This window comes from Podarcis erhardii (genome assembly GCF_964252035.2).
Source record: "Podarcis erhardii genome assembly, chromosome: 12".
Classification (NCBI taxonomy): domain Eukaryota; kingdom Metazoa; phylum Chordata; class Lepidosauria; order Squamata; family Lacertidae; genus Podarcis; species Podarcis erhardii.
In genome coordinates this window covers 22,672,557-22,686,246 of record NC_138513.1, presented here as the reverse complement: position 1 = coordinate 22,686,246, position 13,690 = coordinate 22,672,557, and the positions used below count along the sequence as shown (strand labels likewise).

The window sequence follows — 13,690 nt, the reverse complement described above, 5'->3', positions numbered from 1 at the left end:
TTTTGCATCTTTATTCCCCCCCCACACACACATTTGATCTGGTAGTTTGCATACAGCTGCTGAGTAGACAGTTACCTTTGAAAGGAACATTTGGCTGGTCTAATTTGATTAGAGCAAGCCCCCTCAATCATTTCTTAACTAATAGTGCTTTCATTTTTGCCTGGCAGTAGGAGTTGGGAAAGTACTTACTGGTAATAAGATATTGGGGGAAATTACAGAAAGTGACACAAATGAACTAAATGATAGAACAGTTTAAGTGGAGTTTTTATTTTATTTTAAGTCTACACTAAACCCTGCTTTTTTAAAAAAAAACTTTCAGAAAGCAGATTAAGTTAACAAATGTACTTTCTCTAGGGCAGGAGGGGAACCCCAGCAAATTAAGATCAGTTTGAAAGTTCCAACAAGAGCAGAGATATTTTGTAATTCTTCACTTCAAAATTTGAAATTAAAAATTGTGGGAAGATAATCACACGCACACGCGCGCGCACACACACACACACACAGAGTAAATTCACACTCTTTCCTACCTTTTTGCTGGATAGCCCAGTTGTCAAAGCACTGCATCAGAAATCTCACTTCAAAATTTACTTTTAAAAAGCAAGATTAAAAGGCAGTTTATTTTATTTTATCCCCATGCATATGATTAACTATCAGAGTTATCAGAGAGTAGTTGCCTGATTTTATTTCCAAATGAAATGAATTTAGTGAACTGGAGGAGGAAGAGTTTGAGATTAAAGAAATAAATTATGGGAAATTAGGAAGCGCTATTTAAAAAAAAAAGTCAACAAAAGATGCAGAGGGTGGACATACTGCACATTTGTGATTAAAATGGTTTATAATGTAGAAGTGATTTTAATATGTTTCAGAAAATTATCGCAATTGCAAAAAAAGTAATTTTGTATTTGACGGCAAGGTTACAAAGTTGGGAGGGCAGCGTTATATCTGCTGTAGCCTTGTTAGAGACTTTGAGTTATTAATTTATTGGATTTTTGGTCCGCCCAGGGCAGTATAAATATGCAATATTAAAATCAGTTAAAACAATTTACAATTGGGATAACAGGGTGTATCCTAAAAATCTGCCAAGTGTTAAAGGACAGGGTAAAGAGTTGCTTCTTCAGGATATTCAGAACGACACATTCATCATTGGAAGTTTCCTTATTTGACTCTTATTTTACAAATTAAGTATTATCCTTTCTGTAGTTCAGTGCTTCCATAAGAAAAACAAATTATTTTATCAGTTAACAATGCAAAATAAATTTTATTCTTTTCACATTCTTCCAAGCAATGCTAGTGATTCTGTGCAAAAGTTTTATTTTGATTACAGTACATAATCAAAAGCTGCCATAGAATTTAATTTTTCTTGTGCATTAATAATGCTTCTGCGACTAGATATTCCCTCATTAGCAACCATGGTTTTGCTCCTACCCTTTGAGACAACATTTCATCACTTCACTAAGCCATGGCTTTTTGAAACAAGCTGCAAATTAAGCTGTCACTTAAGATACAATAAAACTTGCTTGCCACTGTCAATCTTAAATAGGATGTAATGCTTATTGATATCAATTGAAGTGCCTTTCAAGTATGGAGGCTTTGCCTAGCTGCCTTATAGATGGTTGTGCCAGCCATAACTCATCTGGGAATATCAGAAGCCCTTCAATGCATATCTTGCCCCATTTTCTTCATTCTTCCAACTCTGCCCCCTTCAGTTACCTAAAGGTCTGCTGCCTCACAGTTCAGTGAGACATATCTACTCAGAAGTACGTCCCAGTTATTTCAGTGGGACTTACTTCCAGTTCCTTGTAAGTATGTATAGGACCGTAGTCTTAAATGACCCCGCCCACTGTTCTTTGCGGGGGCTTATGCCTGGTTCCCAGAATTTCCCTGTAGTACCAACACTTTGTCCTCAAAACTCATCTTTCTTAAAGAAGTCATAACTCCAGGGGTGAGGAATCGCAGGCCGGGCAGGAAGGCTTCTCATTCTTCCCTTGAGACTCTCCCCAGTGAACTCAGCTGAACTTACTTTTGAGTTGAAAAATACAGAAATGTGCTGTGAATTCATCTTATCCCAAACTCAATATTTAAATATGTATGTACTGTATATTTTCTCTCAAAACGAGTATTTAAATGTGTATTTTTATTAGTTTATAACTGCTGATAACATTTGGAGATGTATGAAATCTTTAGGATAGCTAATTTCTGATCCATGCATTAACTGGGAAGCGTGGGTTGAGTCATTTCATATAAGAATTTGGAAAGAATGAATTCCTCAGACATCCCTCAATTCACAGTTTGTGCCCAGTCAATCAATTGAAGAAGACATCTGAACAGAAACGTAGATGCGTGCTGTAATTATTATTGTTCATTGAATAGGTCCAGCTGCCTCCTAGGATAAAGTGTTGGCTATAGTGACATCTCACTAGGCATGCTTCTCCTTAAACTATTAAAAAGAAAGTAAGAAATATACCTCCAGACAAAAATGATTAAGAAGGGTTGGCATGTCTGGAAAAGAGTGATGTACTGAAAAAGCAAGAAGGGAGGGATGGAAAGAACACATTATTGGGCGCTGTTTCCTTGATGCCTAACAATGAGACCTTTTACGGGGCTGGTGACATGGTGTGTTAATGAGGCACTGGCCTTTATAACTCTTGGGCACAAGCTGTGGAAGTGAAAATTAGTTTGGTGGTTTCAGCCTAGTCCCTACCAGACATTTGTCTCCATCCCCAAACCACGGTAGAATTTGGCAGTCAGGACAATGACACCTCAAAACAAGTCTAGGGCTAGAGGAATCAGTACTGTGGAGATGCCCAAAGGCAAAAACTGTGTACTGAAAGATTGCCCAGGCTGACCTTACTGAGTTGGCCATGATCCTGAGCTGTTTACTTCATTTTCAAAAGAACTCGCTTGTGTGCACGCTGACATAGGAGTAAAACAAAGAGTATAATCTGTTCAGACCTCATCCTATGAACCCTCTGTTGCCCAATAAGATGCAATATAATAACTTCCTTGCTGGTGCAGTGCCATCACCTGTATATTACCTTGTTCACGCCTCCATGCATACCTATTGCGTTCTCATCATTTGATTACTCAGCAGTTGATGACTAGCAGCTGAATGTGTGAACGTGAGACCACTGGGATATGTTGACACTGGATGGTCTGAAACTCCTGTGTGGTAAATAGACTATGATGGTTTGTTCATGGGTGCAAGTCATTTCTTGGTTCTGCAGGTAGGGTGATGAACATACATGTGAGAATTGGCTGAGAGCTGTTCTGCACATTACCAAGTTTCTGTTACTGTTCTGTGTCAAGTGAGGTGAAAAAAGGTAAAGGGACCTCTAACCATTAGGTCCAGTCGTGGCCGACTCTGGGGTTGCGGCACTCATCTCGCTTTATTGGCCGAGGGAGCTGGCGAACAGCTTCCAGGTCATGTGACCAGCATGACTAAGCCGCTTCTGGCGAACCAGAGCAGCGCACGGAAACGCCGTTTACCTTCCTGCCGGAGCAGTACCTATTTATCTACTTGCACTTTGACGTGCTTTCGAACTGCTAGGTTGGCAGGAGCAGGGACTGAGCAACGGGAGTTCACCCCGTGGCGGGGATTCTAACCACCGACCTTCTGATCGGCAAGTCCTAGGCTCTGTGGTTTAACCCACAGTGAGGTATTGCATGTTTAAATGGTCCACTAAATCAACATCTTGCTGGCCATGCAAAAATAGCTCTACCCCATACTTCCTCCTGATTTGCTTATATTCCATATGCAGGAAGATTGGGTGTTTGTTTGTTTGTTTGTTTACATAGGGGGTATTCAGACAAGCAGTCCCTCATCTACAGTCTGAAGTAGTGCAGTCTCAAAACCACTGTATGATGTGACTTACCCGGGATGTACAGATCAGTTTCCCCAGAATATTGTTTTAGTTCAGTGGCATGCAAATAGTTTTGTCTCAAAAACAGCCACCAGTACCAAATGAAGTTTAAAAACAAGAGAGAGGAGGCCAGAAGCATCTGGTCAGGTGGGATGGAGCTGGTATGCTAGTTTCCTGGCAGGTAGATTGCTACTGCTTAATGGGAGGAAGAGGGGCAAGAAAGGTCAGCCTAGTACAGACACACTGGCAGGAGTGCAAGACTGACTCCACCAATGCATTTGTACTGCACCAACGGGCCCCCTATCTCTATCCCTCCCCGTAAGCAGCAGCTGCCCACCTGCTAGGAAGTTGCCACAACTCTTCCTTACCTGCCTGATGAATTGTTTCTGGAACAGACTGAGTGTATTTTTTGCACAGAGCCTTTCTTTCCCTCCAGAGATCTTTAGACTCCTAAAAACTTGAGGCCACAGGTGATGCCTTATTGGTAATGCTGATAATTCCTTGCCACTGCCAAGGAAATGGCAAAGGGGCAGGTAGAAAGGGAGAGAGGAAGAGAGGAAGAGGGACTGCAGCTGGGAACCCGACATTTCTCCTTGATGTTTCTCTTGCCTTTCTTAATTTTAATCGTTGTAAAGAATGAAAACATACAATAGGTTGTATTTACGGCATTCAGTAGGCAAATCTTGTATTAATTTGGATGCATTTCTCTTTATTATACCTGCACATAATGTAGCCTTTTGAAGCAAGTTTTTCACATGTTCTGGCTTGTTACAAAGTTATAATAAGCAGAAAATGGGTGGGTAGGAGGGGGAACCCAGAAGTACTTTTGAGTAACTCATTATTTTTAACATAGTAGGCAACTGTTATGGAAACACATCTGTATGATTTTCACAGTGGATATAAAAAGGATACAGTTTGTAATAAAGAATTCTTACCCAAGCAAGAGGGTGTTTCTCATGGTGTTGTCTGATTCTTCCAGAAATATTTGGCAGAGACATTGCTAGAAGTTGTTTTGTAGTATTAAGGCCTAATACATGTTCTACTTAAAGGTGCTTAGTTTAGATAGCATTTGTGGCTGTAGTTGTAGATATTTATGCTCAATTAGGGACAGACGGGTAAAGGGTACTTGTTCAGTTTACTGTCTTCAAAATATTTCAAGATCTTTAGAATGTTCTTCCTGCTATTGTTAATTCAGAGGTGCTGACACTGGGTATACCTACTACAGTTTTAAACCAGTTTTGAACTTGGTGTCTCCCGGAGAATCCTAGCAAGTGTACTTTGGACAGAGTGTTGTGCTAAAAGAGCCTTAGAACTATAGTTACCTTGGGAGAGGGCATTCATGTTAATACAGCTAAATCCATAATATAGTCTTACGATTGGGTACACATAGCTTCTTTGCACAAATTGTATACAATGGTTGCACGCACAGGTTGGCACTCCCATGGATAACCATATTGTGTGAACTGGTTAACCATGGATATTGGCATGTAACAACTCCCACTAATGCAGCTGCTAGAAGTGCTTTATGTCGATGGGAACAGTTGCTGGCTATATTTGTGATTGGCTAATCTACACCATAGGGATGCGGGCGGCGCTGTGGGTTAAACCACAGAGCCTAGGACTTGCCGATCAGAAGGTCGGCGGTTTGAATCCCCGCGACGGGGTGAACTCCCGTTGCTCGGTCCCTGCTCCTGCCAACCTAGCAGTTCGAAAGCACGTCAAAGTGCAAGTAGATAAATACCGTATTTTTCGCCCTATAGGACGCACTTTTCCCCCTCCAAAAATGAAGGGGAAATGTGTGTATGTCCTATGGGGCGAATGCAGGCTTTCGCTGAAGCCTGGAGAGAGAGGGGGGTTGGTGCGCACCGACCCCTCTCGCTCTCCAGGCTTCAGGAGAGCCCCACAAGCTCGGGGGACAGCGGGGAGGCGAAGCGTGCCCAGGCTTAGCTTCGCGCAGCTCTCTGCAAGCCGTGGGAGCCCGGCCTGGTCTCCAGCTTGCGGAGAGCTGCATGTTCTGGGGGCTGGGGTCGGGGGAAGCTCGGGCTTCCCCCGCCCCAGCCCCACGCCTGGGGGGAAAATAATTTCCCCCCCTTTATTCCCCCCCCCCAAATTTAGGTGCGTCCTATGAGCCGGTGCGTCCTATAGGGCGAAAAATACGGTAGGTGCCTCTCCAGCGGGAAAGTAAACGGCATTTCCGTGCACTGCTCTGGTTCGCCAGAAGCGGCTTAGTCATGCTGGCCACATGACCCGGAAGCTGTACACCAGCTCCCTCAGCCAATAAAGCGAGATGAGCGCCGCAACCCCAGAGTCGCTCATGACTGGACCTAATGGTCAGGGTTACCTTTACCTTTACCTTTAATCTACACCATATATTTGTCCTAGGGAATTAATGCCTGGGAGACAGACTGATGTGTTCCTAAAATGTGTTTTGTGAAGGAGTGAAACTTCAGGGTTTGTGTACATGTTGCCCTGTTGCTGTATGTAGAACCAACAACCCCATTTGTAATTAGGTAGCTACACACTTATTTCTATGGAGAGGCTTGAAGTAATTGAGAACTCTATTTTGCTGTGGACAGACGCTGATGGCTAGTACTCTGGAGTAAATGAGAACAAAAGCCTAATGTGTGCATAATTCCAAAATGACAAGACCAAGCTTTAATTGTTTTACCTTCCAATCTACATCCTGAAGTACTTTGATTTAAATGAACTTGTTGAATTCTATGAGACTAACAACCTGATGCACATTGCTCTCCATTGACCCACATTGTATTGCTGAGAAAGTGGGCATAGTGTTGCAGCTTAAACTGTATTAAAACAAACTATATAATTTTATCTTGGTTGTGGAACACTAGGTAGCCCTACTGAGAGTCTTTGAGCTCCACATAAGCCCTTTGTCAAGAAAAAGATATTCAGAAGATCTGCAGGTGTGCATTCCTTTGTCTTGAACAGAGGGAGTTAGGATTTTGAATATGTTACAATATTGTACACTGAATGCGTGCACTTGGGAAGTGGAGTCACACCTGCTACCCCTCCCCTCTCCTCCCCATTCAGCATCACTATTAAAAGAGCCTATTCATGTACAAACAAACTGTACCTGCATACGCTCTGTATAAATGCAATTAGAAACCATGCTTTAGATATGCATATCTAAAGTATTCTAGATGATGTTCTGAATGTATGTTGAGAACACATGTAGGTACATAAACAGAGGCATTATGACTCTGAATACCAGTTGGTGGGAATCACAGGTGGGCAGAGTGCTCTTGCACTCATGTCCAGCTTGCAGACTTCCCACAGGCATCTGGTCAGCCACTGTGAGAACAGGTTGCTGGACTAGGTGGGCTGTTGACCTGATCCAGCAGGCTTACCTTACATTCTTTGGTTTCTAAAATACGTTCATTGGGCACCAGTGGAAATGATCCTGCTCTCCCCCCCCCCCCCCGATTCAGTGTACAGTCGTACCTTGGAAGTCGAACGGAATCCGTCCCGGAAGTCCGTTTGACTTACAGAATGTTCGAAAATCAAATTACGGCTTCTGATTGGCTGCAGGAAGCTCCTGTAGCCAATCAGAATCCGTAGAAGCGCTGTCGGATTCCAAAAGAACGTTTTGGAAAAAGAACCAGAACAATCACTTCCGTGTTTGCGATGTTTGGGAGCCAAAACGTCCAAGTTCCAGGGAATTCAAGATCCAAGGTACAACTGTACACAATTATAACAGTCCTATTGTACTCAGAACCTGACAGTTTGAATTGACAAACTTGTTCCAACAGATTCACATGTGGGTAGCTTTAAATGGTGTTCTAAAGACATGGCATTGAATTATTTGGCTCTCAAAATATCAAGGCAGATACCCACGTTTTGTTTAAAATATATATTATACAGTTCAGTAAAAAAAATAAATTAAAATAAAGCAGATAGCTGTAATGGGAAGTTTTTATTGTTTGATGTTTTACTGTGGTTTTATACTTTGTTAGAAGCTGCCCAGAGTGGCTGGGGCAACCCACTCAGATGGGCTGCATATAAATTATTATTATTATTATTATTATTATTATTATTATTATTATTATTAATCCATTGATACCAATTGCTTGATATAATGAAATATTGATATGTATAATATTTGTGCTTTCAAAGTGTCTCATAGAATTTATGAACAATTTGTGGTTGCCAACATTCTGCAACCTGGTAGCATGGCCTGTCTGGTGGTAACTTTCTCCAGGGCAGTTTTGGAATCCTAGTCATGAATTCCCTCCCCACTGAATTGTGGCTGCTGCCACCTGCCCCCAATCACATTCTTTCCATAGGCAGTGAAAAACGTATTTATTTCTCTGAGACTTTGGGGAAAGTGGCCCATTATTTATTTCTGATGAATTGGATTAAAAATGTAACAAAACAAATAAATTAAAAGTCCCTCCTCACACTTTCCAGAAAGTAAAATAGATATATGGATTTCAAATAAGCTTTGGAACAACTCTTGAGTTCTACTCCATATTTGTTTGCTATGTGCATACAACTATACCGGGGAATTATCTCATGCAGATCTCATTGAAGTCCTGTTCCTTAGCAGTGCTCTCTGTACTGGAGAGGACCCTGGTGGATTGTGCCCTTGGATTTTTAGCCTGTCCTACGCACTCAGATTCTGCAGTGAGTACTCAAAATACTGAGTTTGACAGGGAGGTTGATCAGTCACTAAAAGAACCCAGCCACAGAAACTTGGCCAGAACAAATCATCCTCCACTTGCTTGCCATGCACATGGGTAGAATAATAATATCAAGCCAAGTAGCTTGGGCAAGATGTTAAAACATATTGTAGTTTAATGTTACTTATTAATTAAACTTATACCACTTTTCCAGTTGTGTATTTCCCAAGATAATTCTTCATGACAACATTATATGATGAAACAGAATGCACAACAAAAATAAATGAATGAAAAAAGAAACAATGCCGCCAACCCCCAAATCACTAGCACTATACAGTCAGGAGCCAGAGGTGTAAAACCCTTTACAGCCAAGGGACCTGGCAGCTGTAAGCATTTGATTGACCTCTAGAAGAAATGTGCAGAATATTGATGGTGTTCACATTCTACACAGAGGAATCTTTTTAAAAATACTGCATTAGGTGAAAGAGTAGCTTTGCCAATGTATTAAATACTTGGCAAAAAAAGGTGTTTAAAAATTAAGTAAATGTTGTTTAACAAAAACATACAGTTGGAAATATTTTCCAATGTTTATGTTCAGATCTCATACCTGCCTGGCTCCTCTATGTTTGTTTACTGTGATACATGATTTATATAAATATATTGCAAATTATTAACTCCTGACAAATTTCAGGGAATTTAAATTTAACTAGTGACTTCAGCCCATAGTAGTCCTGCTGTGCAAAGGCACATGTTCCTTACCTAACTGAATCTAAGAAGATCTCTGCAGGATCAGACAAAAGCTATGAGCACAGTAGCAGCCTCTTGCTCACGATCCCCAGCAAATAGTGTTCAGAGACATACTGCCTCTGATAACGGACATGGCACACATAGCCATCATGACTCAAAGTCCTTTTTTCCTCCATGAATTTGTCTATTCTTATTTTGATCCTTGAAAACGGGCGGTTTTACCTATGTAGGAAAACACCGCCACAAGTATACAACTGGAACCTGTCCTTGTGTCTGAGGAAAGTTTTTGTCGCATGAAAGACTGATAAAGAAATAACTTAAAATTGGCATATTTATACTATGGACAAGGAACACAAGATTTTAAACTGTACTAGGCCACTTAGAATTTGTATAGATGTACAGATAGGGTGAGACAGAATGGGTCGGTACCTTTATTTCTCAGTGTGTGAGGTTTTCTCTTTGCATGATGATCCTACCACTTCTCAGTTTCAAAGAGATGCCTAATGTATTATAATTTTTTTAAAATGGATTTGGTAAAGGCTTCATAATTCATTTTTGTGACTGCAGCGGTAGACACATATCTACTTTTACTGCACTAGTTTCCAAGGCCAGATAATACATAAGCCATGGCAGAGAAGATTCAAAGGACCTTTCGCAAGGTGATGGTCACTGAGTAACGTGAACAGTTTCATGCTGGAAGGGAGAGTTCATGCATGGATTGTTTCTGCTCCACCACAGTTCCATGAGTCCCCTCCTCTAAAACTACAGTGAATTCACAAGTAGCCATTTTGCGTGAGCAGCTACATTCACAGGTAATCTAGCTACTGCTACATCTAGACAGACACATGGACAAACCCAGTATAATTGCAAGCCATTATTCTATACCAGTTCTTTTTCTGTACTTTTTAAATATATGTAGTGCAACTATGTTCCTGTCATTCATCAAGTTACCTGGGTTAGCTTCACTGAAGACTAACATCTCTCACTGGATTTGCTAGAAGATACCATGTTATAAAGCATCATCTGTACAATAAAAATACTACATTGCTTAAAAAAAATTAACAGATATTTAAATTCATCCTTTAGTTATTTCTCTGGCGACTCTTTGTCTACTGCAAGGTAGAAGTACTTCAGGAACTCATCTTCCAATTTTCCTTTAACTTGAAAATGAATTTGGCTGAAGTCTGTAAGCTAGTACAAGCCCCATTCAGCTCTGGGTTAATTGGGGCTTCTCTGCTTAGCCCAGGTAATCTCTGAAATGGCAGATCAGAATCTTAACTGAAAGATTACTGTGCTTCCACTTGCAGGTTGGTTCGGCTCTTTGTTCTTTGGGATATTAATGCTTACCCAATTTGCAAACTTCCTTTGATATCTGAAGATGAAAAAGTTCTAGACAAAGGCAAAGCATTTTTCTTAACTATATTTTTCTTAACTGCATTGTGACCTGTCTGGTATTATAGAATACACAACTTACTTACAAGGGGCAGATGGTATCTTCAAGAGAGAAATTAAAGTTGGTAGGAAGCAGTTGAAAGTGGAGCCTAGAAAGAGTGCATGTCTAGGGCAGATTCAGCTGTGTAGTATGTACCGAGTTTGGAAAAGTAAATTGCTACTTTCACTGGATCTTCCCTTTCTCCATAGTTTATGCTTCTTGGAAAGGGTGGTGATGGGGGCAAACTGCTTGATACACCTCCCTTTCCCTTTGAACATACCGATAGCTGTACAGAGAAGCAAAGTGCTCAAGGACCTGGAGCAACAACTCCCCTATGAGGAAAGCCTACAGTATTTGGATGGGGGGAGAAATTAGTAAAGAGGGACATGATAAAAGTGCATAATATTATACATGATGTATAATAATACTATTATGTGGGGTCATCCAATGAAACTGAAAATTGGAAAATTCAGAACACACAAAAGTACTTCTTTACATAGCAGACAGTTAAACTATGTAATTGTCTCCTACAATATGTACTGATGGCTGTTCTCTTGGATTGCGTTAAAAGGGGATTAGACAAATTCAGGGAGGATAAGACTCAGTGGCTGCTAGCCGCAATGGCTGTATTCACCCAACTCTATTATTTTCATTGCCATGATCCTACACTTTGTTGAAGGGAAACTTCCCACCGGAGTAGAAATCATATATCGAACAGATGGAAAGCTCTTTAATCTGAGTAGGCTGAAAGCAAAGAGTAAGGTCATAGAGCTTCAGTATGCTGATGACAATGTGTAAGCTTTCGCAGAATCTTACGAAAAGCTTGGCCTATCACTCAACATCCAAAACACCAAAGTGCTGCACCAACAAGCAGAAAAGAATCCCTCTGCAGCGCCACAAATCCAACTCAATGGTGTAACATTGGAAAGTCAATCACTTCTCCTACCTCAGCAGTTATCTTTCCACAAGGGCCAACATTGATGCGAGTGCAGCTTTCTTCCTTGACGTGCAGGAGGTTTGAGAACCAGAACATTCGCTGGGAAACCAAAATGCTTGTTTACAAAGCTATTGTACTACCAAGCTTACTGTATGTTTGTGAAACATGGACCACTTATAAGCACCATCTTCAACTCCTTGAAAGATTTCAGCAACAGTGTCTCCAAAAAATGTTTACCTATAACTTGGGAATGCAGGGGAACTTGCCTGATTATCATCTTCCAAAGCAACTACTCTATTCTGAACTTTAAAATGGAAAGTGTAATGCTGGTGGTCAACAAAAGAGGTTTAAAGACTCTCAAGGTAATTTTGTGCTTCTACTGTGGAAGGACATGTAGATCCAGAATTGGCCTCCACAGTCACTTACAGACTCACTGTTAAGACCGTGTTCTTTGAAGACAGTCTTACTCTGCTATGAGTGATCACCAAAGAAGAAGATTCTGCTTCCAGAATCAGTGGCCATATGCCTCAGAATACCTCTTGCTAGATATCTGTGTGTTTGGTACCCAGATTCAGCAGGATCTTTCTGCATGTCATGTTTCATAATAAATGAAAGTTATTTCAAAGGACTCCTTTGCAGTGTTCAAAACTCCCATTATTCTAGGCGCATTTTGTGACTGGGAATATCATTAGTATGAGCAGCTTCTAAGCTCTGGGCGCAGTACTGTGGCTAAGATTTCATATTAAAACTGCAGAGTTGAAGGATGAGAGGACCTTTTTCTGCCTTCCAACTTCCAGCTACTCCGAAGACTGGAGAAGAGACCCTCTTAAGAATATTAGGGGGTGGGCAGGGGAAGGACAAGACAATGTGAAAAATGAACATAATATTTTAGCTGCAGTTCATTCATTTTCAGCTTTGTATTATAAAAAAAAATGCCTAGACATTTGGTTTTGTGCCCATAATCTAGGTTTAAGGTGCCATTTAGATCCTAGCTTTCATATCTCAGTTTCTAACACTAATCTTTTGCTGGTTTCCACTCATTTACTTAGCATTTATGTGTTTTTCCCCTTTCTTAGGTTGTTCGATGTATGCACAGCATCCCGAACAGACCGAGAGACGAAACTAACACTGGTGTTTGAACATGTTGATCAAGACTTGACCACTTATTTGAATAAAGTTCCAGAGCCTGGTGTGCCTAGCGAAACTATAAAGGTATCAAAGAAGGGTAGGGGAGGTTTGTACATAATTTTATGGAATAATATGCTAAAGACAAACATACAGCAGAAGCATTTTCAGGATGACTTCTATCTGATTTAGAGGAGATTAAATTAATTACCTCTCTCTCAAATTCGGAGGCATTGGTTCTTATAAAAATAATTTATAATTATTTATAAAAAATGCTCTTCATCATGGTTTCAGCTTTTGGGTTGAGAACAAGTGGTTTGAATAAACCAGTTTGCAGTGTTCATCTAAAATCACAAACTACAGTTTGTTGTAAATCAGAATCAGAAGCTTCTAGTCATACCCCCATTTATCTAAAGGCTGGGTACATATGGGGAAAGGGGAGGAAAGTGTTTATGAGCCTGAGGCTTCCCATTGCTTGTGCTTGTACCAGCAAACCATGGTTCACAGCTGAACTGGGCCTCTGTATTTATTATCAGCCTCTAGTAAAGAACCATAGCTCAGCAGTAGAGCTCATGTTTTGTAGACAGAAGCCCAGTGGCATCTCAGGTAGGTCCAGAAAGAGCATGGAACTGCTTTTTGGAAAGTTGCTGCCAGTTGATTGGGGTAGCGAAAGTGCTATCATTCAAATGTTGGTGGTCTGCAGTTTTCATCATACCAGATCTCTGGTCATGGTTGCAGAGGGTGATAGGAATTGTAGTCCAGCGATATCCGGAGAGCACAATGTTAGCTAATCCTGTTGTACCCAGTAGTAAACTATATGGAGCAATGGTCTGACTCAACATCAAGCAGCTTCATATATTTATATGATTTTGTTATTTATTTGTTATCCAGAATATTCCTGTATTGTATTTTAGTGCATTCCACTATCATGTTCCTGTGACTCGTGTTT

The 13,690-nt window shown here is 40.8% G+C and overlaps 1 protein-coding gene across 4 annotated transcripts in view; it reads left to right on the top strand.

Moving 5' to 3' along the window:
• The window catches only part of CDK6 (cyclin dependent kinase 6), a 105,923-nt gene that overhangs the window by 19,266 nt on the left and 72,967 nt on the right, over nt 1-13,690 (top strand). For all 4 annotated transcript variants that reach the window (XM_081833861.1, XM_081833863.1, XM_081833862.1 and 1 more), the window contains exon 3: nt 12,693-12,828. In XM_081833861.1, the coding sequence (XP_081689987.1) occupies nt 12,693-12,828 (136 nt within the window). The remainder of the gene's footprint in view (nt 1-12,692; nt 12,829-13,690) is intronic.